Source organism: Falco punctatus (genome assembly GCF_963210335.1).
Source record: "Falco punctatus genome assembly, chromosome: 5".
Lineage (NCBI taxonomy): Eukaryota > Metazoa > Chordata > Aves > Falconiformes > Falconidae > Falco > Falco punctatus.
In genome coordinates, this window is record NC_137584.1 from 62688695 (window position 1) to 62705323 (window position 16629).

Below are 16629 nucleotides of genomic sequence, written 5' to 3' on the forward strand. Positions count from 1 at the left end.
AATTATGTGAAGTATCACAATGCTTCAAACAAAACAACAAAAAGGAAGCTCTTATTTCGAATAAGAAAAGAAAATGACACTTTCTTAAAGTACAAATAGTTCAGTCTCAGTAAAACACGCTGTGATTAGTATATTCTAGTTTTGCATCCTAGCGGAGTTTACAGACAGCCAAGAGAACCCCAACGCAGAACTGCTACTTTGGAGATTTCAAGTAAAAACCTTGCTAATTTAGGTCACTGAAGAAACACATATAAGCAATGACACACAGTAAAAGAACTCATAGTTGAAAAAATATTTAGCGCTTCTGTAGAAAAATGCACCCAAGGATCTCCAAGTAGTTACGAAACAAATTAATTAAACTTCTCAACACCCCTGTGAAGCAAGCGAGCACATTTATCTGTTTTATGGGGAAGGAAACAGAGCCACGGAGAGGTGGAGTGACTTGCCCAAGGCTACCCAACAAGAGTCTTTCAGAGTAATAAACAGCATCAGAATTATTGATTCCCACTGCTGCCCTTCAGCTAAATTGTTCCTTTTTTGAAATACTGCAATGAGTTATAATAATTGTTGGCATGATAAACATAATGTGGCAATATTTAGCCGAGGTTTGCTTTGTCTTTGTTCAGACCGTATTAAAAGTCCAGTGTTGTTTAAACTGCAATTGATCTTCTTAGGGCAACCAAAAATCTCCACCTAGTTGAGCAATATTTCCTGTATTTCATTCACAATTTTATCTATTTCTTACATTGCCATTGCTTACATCCAAAGAAGCCACTCCAGCTTGAAAAGTGCAGGAAGTACACCACAGCTTTACACGGTTTCAAGAGGAATGGACAGAAAAGCAGAGAGAGCGGCTACTTTCATTCATACCAACGTGAATGTTAGGAGCTGGCATTGGATGCCACCAAGTGCCGACGCACCGATTCCATGCCATAATGGCTAAAGAAGCTGCAGCTTGCCGTCCTGGGAGCTGAGAGCGGACTGCCTGCGTCAACAGCTGTGGTCCCAGGTCACTTAACGACTTTTCCAACAACAAAAAAGCGGCTGGAAGTCGCATCGGGCAGATGGCTCTTTTCCTGCCTCTCAGCTTCCCTAGGTGCAAGACGAGGATGCTACCGCTTACCTTTCACACACGCATGCTTGGGAGGCTTCACCGGGCAGCAAGCGGCTGGGAGGCTCCTGCGGCGATGGTGCTACGGGAGAGCAGGGAGCCGTTAGCCTGGGCGCAGCCTGCACAGAGCCAGCTGTGTCCCCCCGCACGCACCGCACCGCGCCGCCGGCGGGGCCCATCCTGCGGGCGGCCCAGCACCCCCGGCGGGGTGCCCTGAACGCACCCCCACCGCGCCGCCCCGCACCGCCGCGGACAGCCCGGAAAATCCCGTGCCCGGGGGCCGCTGCCCGCGGGACGCCCCCGGCCCGCGCCCCGGGTCGACCTGGGGGCCCTGCCGCGGGGCGCCCGCCGACGCCCGGTGCCCCCGCTAACGCCTCCGGCAGCGCCCACCGCGGGCCCCGCGCCTCGGGGACGGGGCCGCTGGGTCCGACCTCCCCCGTCCCGAATCGGCCGGTAACCGACGCCCCAGCCTGGCGCGGGCGCAGGGGCGCTCCCGGGGCCCGCCCCACCGCCGGGCCCGCCGCGGGCAGGAGGGGCGGGGGCGGCCGCCCGGCGGAGCGGAGCGGAGCGGAGCCGAGGGTCGGGACGGCGCGGAGGGGCGCGGAGGGCAGCGCTGCCCGCGCCGCACGGGCACTCACCGCCGGCGGCCCCTGCCCGGCGCGGCCCCGCCGCTCGCAGCCGGAAAGTTTCTCCGCGGCAGCCGCGGGGGACGGCGCGGGGGGGGCGCTTTTCAACTCAGGAAGAAAGTGACTCCCCCCCGCTCCACCTCCCGCCTCCCCGCCCTCCGCCCTCCCTCCTTACCTCTCCCGGCCCTCCGCCCCCGGCCCGCCGGCCCCTCACGCCATGGCGGCCGCGGGCGCGCTCGGGCCGCCCCGGGGACCGCAGCGCTGGGCGGGGGCGGCGGGGGAGCCCGCCCGGCCCTCACGGCCCCGCCGCCGCGGCTGGCGGCCGGCACCGGGGCTGCGCAGCCCCCGGGCGCTGGTTTCGCTTTGCGTGCGCTCGGCTCTTACTCGGTGCCGTCGGCCGCACGGATTTTCCTCCCGGCCCGCTCCTCCCCGTCTCGTACTGCGCAGAAATACCCGAATTCCCCTTCTGGCGGGGGAACCCGTGTCTCCGCGGGGAGCGGGCTGGCCCCGCACCGCGGTGTCGGCAGGTCGGGGTTGTGCACCGAGACGGAGGGCAGCGGCACCGCGGCTCGGGCAAGGGGGGCGGCGGAGGCGGGAGCCGCCAGGGTGACCCGCTCACCCGCAGCATCCACCTCCCGCGCTGCCACCGTGCTGTACGAGAGCCAAGGGCCCCGTCCCAAAGGTCCCTCCAGCCAGCAAAGAGGCAAGAAGCCAATTCCTCAATCTGCCCCTTTCGGTGCGGGGTGACTTACATCAACGTTTCCCGTGTAGAACAAAAACCTGCAACACCGTCACCATTCGAGGGCAGCCTCACCGCCGTGTTTTGCAGCCGCACTACTGAAGATACTTAGGAAAGTAATATAAAAATATAAGATGAAATAAATGGTCCTTTGGAACAGTTCTCTTTGCTTTCTCAGCCACTAGAACAAAGAGAAAGTACGAAGTGAAGAATTCCAAATGTTTGTTGGGTTCTGAAAACTAAGCGTGTTTTATCATCTTCTGACTACTCAACTGAAATGAAAAGAAAAATGCATGTGACAGACCAAGATGGTGTCCTACCTGAAGTTTGCCTTTCACAAACCTTATTCTTCATTTTAATAATGTGTTTGCTGATGTTACTGAATCGGTCAGTGGGCTCGAAGTGCTCAGTTCCTCAGCTTTCAAATGTAAAAGCTGTTTTCTGAGGATGGTTTTATACAGGCTTTTCGTGGTTTTCAGTGTGATTTCTTGCTGTTCTATCGAGGTTAATAAACTAGTGAAAACTAGAAGCTATACATTTCCCTTCACCCCTTCACTCCTGTTGTATTTCCCAGCGATACCTATTGACAGTGTGATGAATAGGGATCCGCAAGCTGTTACTGCAAACTCCGAGAGCAATGCCAGAGCCTGGAATGAAGGCTTGCTTTTTTTACCAGTAATGACATGCCTAAAAGCAGTAAGTGCTTCAGTTTCAGTCATGCAAACACTAAATTAATCATTAGAAGATACGTTTCTAAACACCTATTTGAACGGTATTGTGCTATACTGCATTGATAGTAGAGTTGGAAAATATTAATGTTGTGACATGAATGAGCATGAGAAGAGCTACAGAGTCCCTCAGTCAGGCCTGATGTGGCTAACAGGACAATTCTGCTGGAATTTATAAAATCATTGGGATGCCTAAAGTGATGAGGAGGGAGGTATCTAAGTACTGGTCACGTATCTGCATCATGGTATTTAAATATATTAAGTATCTGACCCCAAGTTAAATGGAACTAGCCCTTACAATTGTGAACAGAATGGTCACCTGCCCAAAAAGCTTTTGAAATCCTGACCTTAGTCTGTGGTTGTATCTATCTATATCGTAGAGAAACTGTGCTGTGCTGCCTTACCCTGGCCTGGGCAAAGCACACTGTGGCTCCCCTACACCCTGGGCGCTTGGGTTTCTGTCTCATAGAGGATAAGCTTGGATGTGCTTGGATCTTGCTCTGCTGTGCAGTTGGACAATGGTGGAGGTACATACACAGAGTGGAGAGCCACAGATTCTCTCTGCCTTATGTCCTCTTGTGTAACATGGGGCTTGCTTTACTTCCCAATAACTCACAGAGTGCTTGTCAGGCTAAAGAAATAAAGAAAATTCATAGGATGATTTAGGGATATCGAAGAGAGGCAAGATCTGTCCATTCTAAATTAATTTCAGCGTTGCCACTGACAATTTTGAAATGAGAATGACCCTAGGTTTAGCAAGCATCATGTATATGGAAAGACTGAAAAAATTAGCCTGAGGATGAGATTGGAGGAAGATGTGATAACAACCTTCAACTAAATAAAAACTGCTCAAAAGTAGATAATAAGATCTTAGCCACATCCTCTGAGAATAGCATGTAAGTTGCAGTAAGAGAAATGTAGGCTAAATAAGAAAAAAAAAAGTAATCTATAAGGGTAAACAAAACAGGAATGAACGGCGCTTCTGTCCCTGGAGGCTTTTAAAGTACAAGTTGGACATATATTTGACAAGAACAATTCAGGTCTAGAAAGTCTGATGGATCTTGCCTTAAAGCAAGGGGCGGTCCAGATGACCTGTCAAAGTCCTTTGCAGTCCTGTTTTGTGTGATTTTGTTCAAAATGCTGCTTGCACAGGCAAGATTATGGCTCCTCTTTGATCTTCCTGCGCCCTTCACCTCTTTAGCAATGGGTATAACCTCCCTTGCTAAGGCTGAGCTTCTCTTGGTGGTTTGCTAGCCTTGCTGCATGCCAGTGAATTTGTTGCTGCTGACAGCAAGAAGAAAACACTTAAACAATAGAACAGTGTCACTCTGGAGCAGAAATCATGGGTCCGATCCGTCTAATCTCTGAATGTGTCATGAACTTTTGTTCCATACTTGACTGATAAGTACCTCTGATCTAGTCATGTTAGACTCTCTTTATGACTGCAGAGAAAAATAAATACTTTTGGGACAGAATTATTCTGACTTGCTTTATATGTCTTCTTTAAGATGTGGCAAATCCTGTCCCCAAGCTACCTATTCTGAGCACCAATCATAAAGTTGGTTTAAATGACTGACTCAGTAGCATACCATTATACAATTTCCACTCCCTTGGTGCTTCTGTCCCTGAAATCTCTCACTCCCTCTCTGCTCCCAAGTATCAGAGTGCTAGTTTATTTGTTCTCTCTTTTTTATTGGAAGGGTCTCACTGAGGTTAATAATTTTTGTAGCTGTCATTTCCTTAAATTACATCATGAGACACTGAAACATACAGCAAACTGACCTTTCAGGTGGCTTTGCTCCAGAATGGATTAAGGAGAGGAGCTAAATTTGCCTTTTGGAGCTAAAGACCATTGACTTGGCCAATTGTGCAGAACATGTTCCATGAAAATTGAAAAGTGTTCAGGTCAGACACTGTTCTACTCATACGTCACATGCTATTTATTTTTTCTTGGCTTTTATGGCAAGCAACATTACCAGGAACATGAAATGTCTGGTGTCTGTGTGACTGAGCCAAATGTATGTGGGAAATGTGCCCTTTTACAACAATGGCAATTTTTGTAGGTCACACACATAGAAGTCACTGCCTTAGACACCGAAGTATACAGTGCACGTCTTGAAAATGTCTCTGGCATCTGAGACTGTGAGCAACCAGCTCTTGGTAACATCTTGGTAACATCTAATTTTTTTCCACCTTATAGTAAATGAAGTTAGAGAAGTGAAAACTTCCGAGAAGACCCTGTGGTTGTCTGGCTTGCAGGGAAGGGAAAGGCGCTTTATTTTCCTGCTGCATTGAGGAGCTGGGTCATGGGGACATGAAGAGAGAGCGAGCCCCCATCGCTGTGCAAGGGCAGGGAGAAAGGAAGGCAGCAGGGCGGTAGGCCAGTGATGTAGAACTTATCCTTTCTGGAGGAGACACCAAGTATCTGCTGATCTTTCATACATTTTAAAGCTTTTGGTTCTCACTTAGTTGTGAAAATGGGGGGACGTTTCCTTTTTCTTTCTTTGTGACTGAAGAAGTTAGGCCAAAGAGGGAAGCTGTATGTCATTCAGTCTGTTCCACATACGCAGCCATGGCCATTCTTTTCTTTCTTCCTGCCCAGCCTATGCAATAGCTTTTTTTTTTTTTCCTTTTTTCTTCTGTGTGTTTGTTCTGTTTTTTTTTAAGGTACCTCCCTAGCACTGAAGTCCTGTTCTCTGTGTGATCTGTCTGGTCTCTTAATTTCCATGTAAGAGGCACTTCTACTTTTGTCATTAAGTGACAAACCTCTTCAAATGAAAAGAGAGAAAAATACAAAATTCTCTGGATTCTTTCACTAATTCTCCAAAACAATTAATTTTCTTATGACCATAACCCTTGTGTTCCCTTTGCCTTTTGTGTCCAGCTGTGGTGATTTCTGTTTTAGCCCTGTGAGCTGAAATCTGTAGGACAAGAGTGTTAGGCCAATCTCTCCTTGGAGCTGAACTGCAGAATTGCAAATCTGGATACTTGCATAATGCTCACCCTGCTGTCCTTGATCTGAGCTGTTCTCTCTAACTCTTCCCCCTGGATTTTATTAGTGCCACATGAAGGCAGCTCTGTTTTTCAAAACTTATCCCAATTCCAGCCTCATATGGGGGAATGTTGGCTATCTCCTCTTTTCCAGCCAGGGTGTGGACCAGACAGTGTCCTAACTTCGTTGTTGTTCCTACTATGTCCTTCAAGTTTATGAGAGTGTTGCATGATTCATACCATTTACTACTTGGGGATTTGGGGCTCTGGCTCACTGTGCAGGCAATGGGCAGAAACAGTCACAGCTCCAAAACTGGGTAATGAAAAGAAGTAGCCTGAAATCAGCCCTGAGAATCAGCAAGACTTGGAAATCTGGAAATCTTGCCTAAGCTCATCAGGACACGTTCCTGCCTGGGGCATGTTTAGTGTGGCACAAAGCAATTTATCTCACAGGAAAATCTAGCCAGTTGTTTCCTATGGCTCTATCAGGTGTCAGGTACATTTATGGGACTGGAAGTGTATGTTAGTGCAACAACTGCTTCTTCCCTCCTTTGTCTGCTGCTACATCGACAGACTGGAAATGCTTCTCTCTTTCCACAGATGCAGCGTTTTACCCTCCTACACTGTGCTAGCCAAATTATCAGTAGGGTAGCTGGAAGGGGAAAGCACTAGATGTGTTTCCTAAACAGCTCTTTGTATGTAAATAGAACATCTTTCTCTGCTTTACATTTCCTTTCTTTCCCCCTTTCTTGCTCTCACCATGTGTTCAGTCTGGTTTAGCCCGAGGCCAGCAGACAGAAAGTCAGATGAGAAAAAATTCCTGTAGATTTCTTAGGGAATGGGTAACATCATGATGGGCAGCATCAGTAACAAGGTAAAACACTGGTGAATGGAGACAGATTCATGGTCCTCAGACATGTCAGGAAGAGAGCAACCACAAAGCAGGGACATAGGTACATACTGTGAAATGCCAAAAAATACCTGGATCCAATAAAAAATTACATGTATCATGTCATCTGTGCCTTTCAACAGCAGAATCCATTTTATTGCTTTTACATTTGTGTAGGCATCAGCTGGGTTTATGTTTATCTCCTTCTAGCAGCTGTCAGGTTGCCTAACTGGCCTGCTCCTTCTTTAGCACTTACCCTTTCTTCCCTCTGGTAATGATCAGAACAGGTTGGAGGGGGGTGGGGGGGGGGCACCCAGCAGCATGTGGCTTTTCATTCAGCTGAATTGCTTGTTACTTTATGTTCTCAAATGTGTGACCTTTCTCAACACGTCAACTTCTTTCCTTCCAAATTTTTGCGATGTTGTAAACCGAGCGGTATCCCCTGGGGAGCACAAACCATTAATGCTCATACTGAGAGAAACCTTCCAAAGACAGGCTCGGTGAGCGCTCCCTTAGAGCTGACTGCCACAATCTCCCTCTCTAGATGCCAGGTATGTTGCAATAATATTTTTCATTTGTAACACGCTGTTTTCAGTGACAGGTATTTTTAAGGCTAGAATCCACCTATTTTATGGACTCACTTGATATGTGGAAAGCCAAGCAGATGGCTAAACAACTGCTGGAATTAATGAAAATATTTACAAGTTGCTTACTTATCCCCACCCCTGATTCTTATGTTTCTCATGTCTTTCTCTTCCTCCTTACACTAGAGATGTGTAAATGAAAAGGTGTGTCTTGGAGACTGTATTTGAACTTGTTGCTGACTCTCCACTTCTCTTTGTAACCATCTCACTCTGATTTGCTGCATCCTAGTTGCAGCCAAGACTCAAAGGTGGGCCATTTGATCAAACACAAACACAGGCATTAAAAATTAATTCCCACTTAAATACTTACCTGTGCAGCACTAGAGGATACCGTAGTGATCAATTCTGCACACTTGATTCTGAAGCAATGGTGTTCACCAACTGGTTGCTGTTGTTGTAGTCATACATACTCCCTAAAGACAGCTGTCTCTGCTCTTAGTTTTCAGGGGCTTCATGAGGTTGTTGCACTGGTCTGCATCAATAGTTGGTTATTGTGTGTATAGTTCTGGGGCTTTTGGGGCACTGCTGTTGAGTATTTCAGGGGCTCCTGTAACTGCTTCATTATAATTCATTCACTCATACGCCCCCATATTTGTGAGTCACTGGCAGTCACTCTACACAGCAATAGTTTCTAAATGTGTATACATATATACAAAAACTTTTGCAGTTACTTTTAATAATATCTATTTGACAGTGGTCATACTAATGGTTACTAAATCTGTTTTCTGATATGAATGTAATTGTTTTCATGTTACAATTCCGCCCCCCCCCCTTCTCAATTTTGTGTGTGGATTAATATTAGTAATGTACCAGGTACTCCAAGTCCTGTGCAGTAACAGGAGAAAGGTTAGAGGAAAGAGGTAAACACCACACAATAGATATATCTTGGTAATTATTATTCACTGTAATATATGTAAATAATATATCAGGTTCCCTGATACCCTCTAGCCATCTATTGCCCTGTTGAGCTATTAATGTCAGCTCATGCTGACTCTCAAACTTATCCTTCTTGAGCTTCATCTATACTCCGTTTTCCATCACATGTCTACTACTGATCTAGAGATTTCCCTGCTTACTACCTAAGAGTGCTTAGTTTGTTTAATTGATGTAAAACCCCAGACCTCCTGTGAAATGCAGATAATTCCCTCATTCCCTTAGTCTCTGGGATTCCCTGTCATGGGATCCTGCCCTTAACTGCTGCCTGTTTGTGTGTCTATATATATATCTGGGCAGTCATGCCTTTTTTTCTGGGCAGCTTTGAAGGAGAAAATAGGGATAAAAGTTCACTGCTGCTGTCTCCAACACTGCTGTTTCAACAGCAGCCCTTCAGTAGGTATTTTTGAGGCCTTCTGTCAGTATAAGATGAATTTTTTATCTCTCAATTTCAGAATATCATGTATCTTCTTGCAAAATTTACAGTGGCATCTTCTTTCTCTGGATTAATGTAATTTGCAGGCTGCTCAGCACCTGGGAGCACCCATTTAAATTCTCGGTGTGGGGTGAGGTCCCAGGGGATGGCATAGCAAGAAAACTGCAATTCTCAGGTGTTATTTTGAGATAAGGCAAGAAAAGACTTGCTGTATTCACCTATACTTTTATTCCTCAGAGGCGGTGGAGGCTTTAAAAAGTAATTTTTTAAATGTAAATTTATTAGGCACATGGAGCCACAACTTTTGGAGTTGTTTTAGTGTTGTGACAGGACAAAGGCTATTGCAAGTTAGTGAACTTGTTTTCTTAAGATATAAACTGAAAATACTGCTTTCATAAATTTTGGACAAGAACATCAATTTTTTTCCTCCTGTATACAGTGCAAGATAGTTTATGATTTTCTTCACTCTTGAAAGGGACCTAAGTTCTTCAACCATGTAAGAGGAAATCAAACTGAGTGTTTAAGGGTTTGTACAATGGGAAATAGAAATACCATTCTGGCTGGCAGAATCTGCTTGGCCTGGGCCATCGGAGCTGTGGTGGGGGCTGTGCAGACTGTTATTCCATTTGTGCTGCTGCCATTTTGTGTCTTGCACCCTCTAATTTGCAAAAAGGGCTGGAAGCCGTAACATCGTTTTGAAGTGGCTGCAATCGTTTCTCACCCCTGTGCAAGTATTTAAAAGTCATTATGACCATGTGTGAGAGAACTACGTATGCGCTCTGGCAGCGTGAGTGGGAAGCAAGAGGGATTTTTAGCACAGTTCTGATCAAATCAGTTTAGCTGCAGCAGGTCAGAAGTTAGACACGGTGCTTCAGATGTTTGCCCTTCTGCGAACTGTGACACCTGGTCAGCTGCAAACATCTGTGGTCTTGACAAGCTTGCCAGAGAACTGCTGTGGGTACCCAGCTCATACTGAAAAGATTTCCCTTACACCTTTGATCTATATTCAAGAAAATGATCGGTCATGCTGGTCACAGAATACTAGAACATTGCCCTGTAAAGATGCTGGCAAGCTTTTCGAGCTGGAAACCTCTGAGTCTGTTTAACTTCCTGGATTCCATTTTATTTTGGCCCTAATTCAGGCTCTGTTATCAAGTTAAGCATTTCTATTTATAATGCTTATGGAAAAGTGGGATTTGTTTCTTGCACTGAAAACTTTCTGAAGAAATCCTTGATTTTTTTTTTCCTCTCCCATCACTCACCAAGGCCATTTGATGTTCCTGTTATTCATGGCTGCAGGAAACAAAATTATAGGTAACTGGATTCGTAATGGGATTGAACCTTTCCCCCAGGGTGTTCTGGATCAGCTCTGTGCCTGCTGGAGGGGCTGGTCTGTGGACAGTTGTTAAGAACAAGGTATTTGTGGCTACACCACTAGAGCCATTACACCTGCCACTCTGCAGACAAGGTTCCTGCAGCTTAGCCGTGTGGTTTCCCTCCTAGATCTGATGCTATGCTTCAGTGGAAATACTATCTGCCTCCAAGAATGTGTACAAAAAGAGGCATATTTTGTTTGAAAAGTTAATCTTGTAAACGTACCAGAAAACATGTTGTGTTCCTGCCACGATGCTGAGGATCAGCAGGCTGCCCCATGCCGTGCCCCCTCACCAGGGGAGTCAGAGGCAACACCTTCCTACCAGATCCCTCGCTGTATGGTGTAGCATGTGAGGCTTTTACTTTTTTGCATAGAAGTGGGTTTTATCTCTAAACCTGACTTTCTGAGAAACTGTACTGTAAAACATCAAGGTTGTGTACAAAAGTATGTTTTACACTTACTGCATTTTTGATCCCTGTGGTGGCAAAAGAAGGCTGACATGGAAGCGCAGACACTGCCTTTTCACTGACAGCATCTCTCTGCTAAGGTCTATGTTCTCACTCTCTGCTGTCATTGGCCTTGGTATGATTTAATGCATACTTGGCCCCAGGAGGAAAGACTTAAATGTGAAGCTACAATATTTATTTGTTATGTGATTGGACAAGTCATGACAAACACTTCAAACAAGGCCACTGTGAGAAATTTAAGATCACATCTCTACTGATGCCAAGAAAGATGACTGTATATTGCACAAATTGTATATTGTTCTACGTAGCTAGAAAATAAAACTATATGTCTATAGGAAAGAGAAGCACTCCAAGGCCAGGTTGGAAATCATTAATTTTTCTAGGGCTATAGGTGTTGGCCATACCCCACTCTCAGGTTGGATTAGGACTCTTGAAAAGGAAAAAATAATTGGAGTTCCTATGGGAGAATGACAGTTTCTCAGGAACATGCAAGTGAAGAGTTTGGAATTAGCGCAACCTCATGATGAGCCAGCCTTTACAGAGGGTTACATGGTTTGCAACCTGGCTGTAGCCAGGTCTGATTCAGGGTGTGTTAGGGCCGATGACTTGGAGCTGGGCCAAAGCTGATACTTATTGCCCTTCAAACAAAGATCAGTATTGTGTATTGCATTTTTCTGCATCCTATTTTATAATATAGCAACCGATAAGTAACCTCCAACTTGCCAGTGAAGTAGGTTACATTTCTTCAATTTCTAAACTATCTGTCAAAAAGACTAAGACCCTGCAGCAGCAGCAGCCTGTCAAGCTGCTGGGAGAACGTGACCTGGGAGGACAAGGCATGCACAGGTTCACTTGTCATAGCGAAAAGTTCATATTGTTTTCAATTGCTATAGCCAACTACTGCTATAAAACATCATGCTAGGCAATGTGGGCAGGGCTAAAGGTTATTTATTTGAATACAGATAACATTTGGAGCATCACGGGTCATTAAGGGGATGGGTGAGACCAGTGGCTACACAGTGTTTCAAACCCTAGGACACTGGAGGGCCAGTCCAGCCACCCTGCCTGGGGTATGGGAGCCCTTCTGCATGCCAAAAGATCTTCCTGTCGGACATCTGTGTACAAACCTGCCTTTTCATGGTCCTGCAACCCTGTTTTATAGATGGTTTTTCCCTCAGTAGGCTGTCACACCAGGCTGGACAACAGCTGCTTGCTGCTTACGCAGATTTAAACCAGTTTTGGGAGTGCTGGTTCCTGGTGCCTGTAATCAAATTTTCCTGTGAATTCCCTTAGAAATTGCTCCAGCGCTGCTGCATTATCACACACCTGGGACCCAGGCGAGCTGGAGAACCCCAGCAGTCTCAGGAAGGCCTGTGTCCAGCAGTGCCCTGTATCCATCGTGGATAAGCTCTCTGTGTTTGTTTATTTACCTCTTACTCCCTGGGGATTAAGAAGCCTTTAGTTTCCAGGATCAAGCCCTGTTCAGGAAACCCTTGCAGTGAGCTCTGCTTTGAATCAAAGCTGACTTCCCTATAGGTATTAAGGGTATTAATTTATACTAGTTTTTGGTTGATTTATGTATCTTTTATTCAGAGTCAGTCAAATTTTGCTTTGCTCAAGGCTGTAGCAAGATCCTTTCCTTGCACTGGTTTGTGATGACTTTGTCTCCCTTTTTTCTTTTTGCTTGTCAGCTATAAAGTAAATTCAGAGAACGTATATCTTTTTCAGAAATAAATTCTCTTTATTTTAAAATTCAGACACGTGCTTTACACCAAAACAGATGCCAAGAGACTTGGTATTCATGTCTGGGTTTAAGCAGAACTGTGGCTTTCAGGGCTGTATAACCAGACACAGTGCTTTTAAAGAATCTCTGCAACTTTGTATCTCCCTGCTGATACTCAAGATAGTTTTGCAGGCACTTCAGAGATCTTTCTGTCTCTCACAATGGCCTCTCACAAGAGAATCCAAGAAATTTCAGAGATTTCCAGGGGTCAGGGAAAAAAAAAAAAAAAGAAAAGAGAAGGAAGGAAGAAGGAAAGACGGTGTCTTTATAGTGTCATGTTAAATTTGGCCAGCTCTCTACCAGTTTTCTGCCATGCGCATTTCTTCTCCGTGTCTCCATGCCACCTCCATTTCCAAGAGCTCTCCTGTTGCCACAGCACCAATTGTCCTCCTGGAAGTTCTTCCTTTACCAACCTCCGCTTTGTAGTAAGACCTGTATAATTTTCAGAGATTCTTGAATAAGAAGTCCTTAGTAAGAGTCATTAAATCCTGATTTCAGAGGAACTTTTGACATTTTGGCAAATCCTTCAGTTATATTTCCTAAGTCTTCCTGCAGCCGGAGACTGTGGTGGCACATTGAGTCATGCTCACAGGAGCCTTCTGTTATCCGTTCCTTTCTCTGCTACTGTGTGGTCCTTCTGGCAGCGAATGGCTGGTGACAGCCTTTGTCAGAAATGGGTACCGTTACCTACCAGCTGAGCAAGTCCATATATGCATTTCTTCTTGTGAGCTTTGTGTTCAGGCTGTCCTTAGAATGTGTCACCTTTCCATCAAAAAAAAAAATACTGCTTCTCCACTGAGATGCCAGGAACCAAGGACTCACTTAGAGGGTTTTCACTCTAATTTTCATTAACTATTCAATTTTGATTAATTTTCTTTAAAAAAACAAGAAAAAAACCCCAACCTACAAAAACCAGTTTCAAATTCAGAACAATAAGTGTGAGGGCTTAAAATACTGGAAATTCTTTTCAGAGGATTACTTGAGTCAGGTTAGAATTTCAAATGATGCTGTAATCAGGGATCTGAGATTTTAATCTGGATATCTCTCTGCTTAATACTAATCATACCCTCATCATGAGCTACATTTGTTGCCCAAGACATTGATGCTAATCTCAAGATTTCAAAATAAGCCGAAGTATTACTTAATGTTAGCTTCCTGAGTCAAACATTTTCAACCTAAAGTTTATGAGGAGAATGGCGCTTTCATTTTCCTTCCTCACTCACCTTGTTTAAAGGAAAGTTTATATAATTTTTTTCCTCATGTTTCCCTTTCAAAAAAATAATGTTTAATGTTAATTTGGGATTCTTGCATGTTAGTTGTAAGTATACTGGACCACAAGAATGTAAAAATAACATCCTATGTAAAGGTAGGAAAAAATTATGGAAACAAAAGCTGATATCCCTGAAATGAGGTGGAATGGTGTTTGTGTCTGACACAAAGTATTTTAACTGGTAAGCTGCAAAAATTTAGAGTGAGCTGCAGTAACACAAGTTAAATGTTAACCCAAGTTAAATCCATTCTGATAATTGTCTAGGCCTAAGAAAATAAATTCTTTCTCTTATAAAAAAGAAAATAATTTTTCTGTTTATTGTTCTTTAAACTTCTGGGGAAATTTATCCAAAAATCTGTCACCCTAGTGTGAAAAAAATGCTGCCCAAACAAGTGTCTTTGACATGTTTTTTCATCCGCTACCCTGTGTTAGTTACCAAAGGTTCCCTGTCCAAGCACTGAGGAATGGGTCTTTGGAACTGAATCCATGGAGAACAGGATGCCCGTTTTCTGAAATTAGCCGATAAGAAAGCACATATTCAGTTGATGTCTTCAGCCTGTACTTAGCAAAGATGGCTCTATATAGCTGGGTGCTATATCCTTCCTACTCTTGGAAGGATTTCGCAGGGAGTTGGAGAATGTGGGTTTGAATCCACCCAAGCTGAGAAGGGAACTGTACACAGGGTTCCCTCCTCCTGCAGAAGAGCTCTGACTCTTGAGGTGCTGAAGACTGAAGAAGGAAAAGGCAAGTAGGGAACCTTATTGTTGAACAGTGGTTAGGCACTTTCAGGAATACAAAGCACGTGACAAAGGCTTCCAGGACTATCAGTCTGCATTTAGTTGCCTAAATCCTATACCAGTATCTTTTTGGGTATGACACATCTTTCTCTTTGGGCCTCAGTCTTTCTGTATCTCCAGCAGTTACAGTGAGAGAATAAATTCCTCAGAGCCTGCTAAACGATCTGATCTACAGTGATAACCTGGGCTATCCAAGGTAACTCTCAATGAATTAAGGCTGAAGGTCTGGTTCATGGCTTTCTTGGGGCTTACGGTAGCCAACAGCGTCACCTTACATAGGGATAGTATTGAAAATGTCCTTGAAAATGTAGACTTGGGATGTAACTTGGGATGAGTTATTACTATTACATTTCTCTTGAAGGCTTTGGGCAGTGCATGGAAAAAGCCAACAGCACTTTGTGAAAGGTAGTGGTGGTCAGAAGATTTAGAGAGAAGGATGCATTGCTCACCTGCTCTGGCTGGACTAGAGAAACAAGTGAAACACAAGTCTACACAGGAGTCTGCTTTAATCCATCATTTTATGAAGCATCACACAGCAGTTTCACCAATTAGCATTCGATAGCAGTTTTAAGTAAGGGCCACAGGGTTATTTAAGGAAAAAGCCGACAACCTATTTCGTAGTCACTGACTCCTCATTTGGCAGCAGTGCTCTTGGAGGGCTTGGGTAGTACCCAGCAGTTGCTGAGCTATTTGAGGAAAATCGTGTAAATCTATAATCCAGTGGTAAATCTGAAAGACAGAAACATACCACATCTGATTAGCAACACAGTCCATATCACATAAAAAATAAGCCTGTCGTGAACAGCAGTACTTTTTAAGACCTTGAGCTGTTTGCTCACCAGCATTAGAACCCAATCAGATTGTGTGATTACGTATTTATTTGACATCTTCAGCTGTCCAAGGGATTGACTTTCAGAGTTTACTCAACTGCAGTAAAGGATATTCAGTTCTTTGATTGCTGAAATAATGCTAGTGAAAGAAAATGGTTTAACTAATGCTTAAAAACTAAAAAATCTTTAGTGAGCCTAGATGGAATTTTCCCACTAGAACACTTTCAAGTTAATTCGTCAATTTGTCACCTTTCTTTTTTATCTGGGCAATCTACTCGAGGGCTATTATAATAAGATTCCCCAAAGGCACCTGCTCTTGACCTTCTTGCCGTCCAGTGTTAAAAACATAATTTTGTACCAAGCATCCTTAGAAATCTGCACTTGTAACTTGGTGTAGTCATCACTTCCAGTCTGTAAAGAACACTGAATGCATTAAACTAGTTCTAAACAGTCAAAGCTTTCTTTTCTGTAGTTTTTTTAAAAAAGTCTTTGCTGCTAGCAGTGACCCAGCCACCCTCACAGCCAGAAAACTGATACTTCCCATGCTCACCTCCTATTCACAGTTCAAGAAACCAAATTAAAAAAACACACAAATAAAACTTCATTCAAGAAGCAATTACCCTTCCAGTAAATGAAAAAAACAAACAAACCCAAACCCAATAAAAATGGGCTAGCTCCTTCCCAAGTTGTCTGTTTAGAATCAAAGCAAAACATAAAAAGTATTTCTCTGAACATTGTTATTAATGAACACTGTTTTTTTAAAAAATGGAGTAAAATCGAGGTGATGATATCCTGTCACTATATGCTACATTTTTTTCACTTAGCAACTTTTGTAAAACAGAAAAACACAATTTTAGCGGTTTCAGCATAAACAGGAAGTTCAGGGCTGTCTCATACGCGATTCACAGGCAGGCACAGGACAGCATCCAGGTCTGCAGCTGTAAAACCATATTAAACATAACTGAAGCAAGTAAATTAGTATTTATATCCAGCTGAAAAATCAGATAGAG

General features: G+C 44.2%; 1 protein-coding gene across 8 annotated transcripts in view; it reads right to left on the reverse strand.

The window, feature by feature from the left end:
• Window positions 1-16629, reverse strand: part of LOC308064753 (dermatan-sulfate epimerase) — a 197325-nt gene that overhangs the window by 34796 nt on the left and 145900 nt on the right. Inside the window, exons 1-2 of one of the 8 annotated variants that reach the window (XM_080389703.1) lie at window positions 2357-4485; window positions 1124-1193 (exon numbers count right to left, since the gene is read on the reverse strand). In XM_080389703.1, the coding sequence (XP_080245829.1) occupies window positions 1124-1193; window positions 2357-2365 (79 nt within the window). In that variant the 5' untranslated portion in view covers window positions 2366-4485. The other 7 variants (XM_080389707.1, XM_080389708.1, XM_080389706.1 and 4 more) reach the window with 7 other exon arrangements.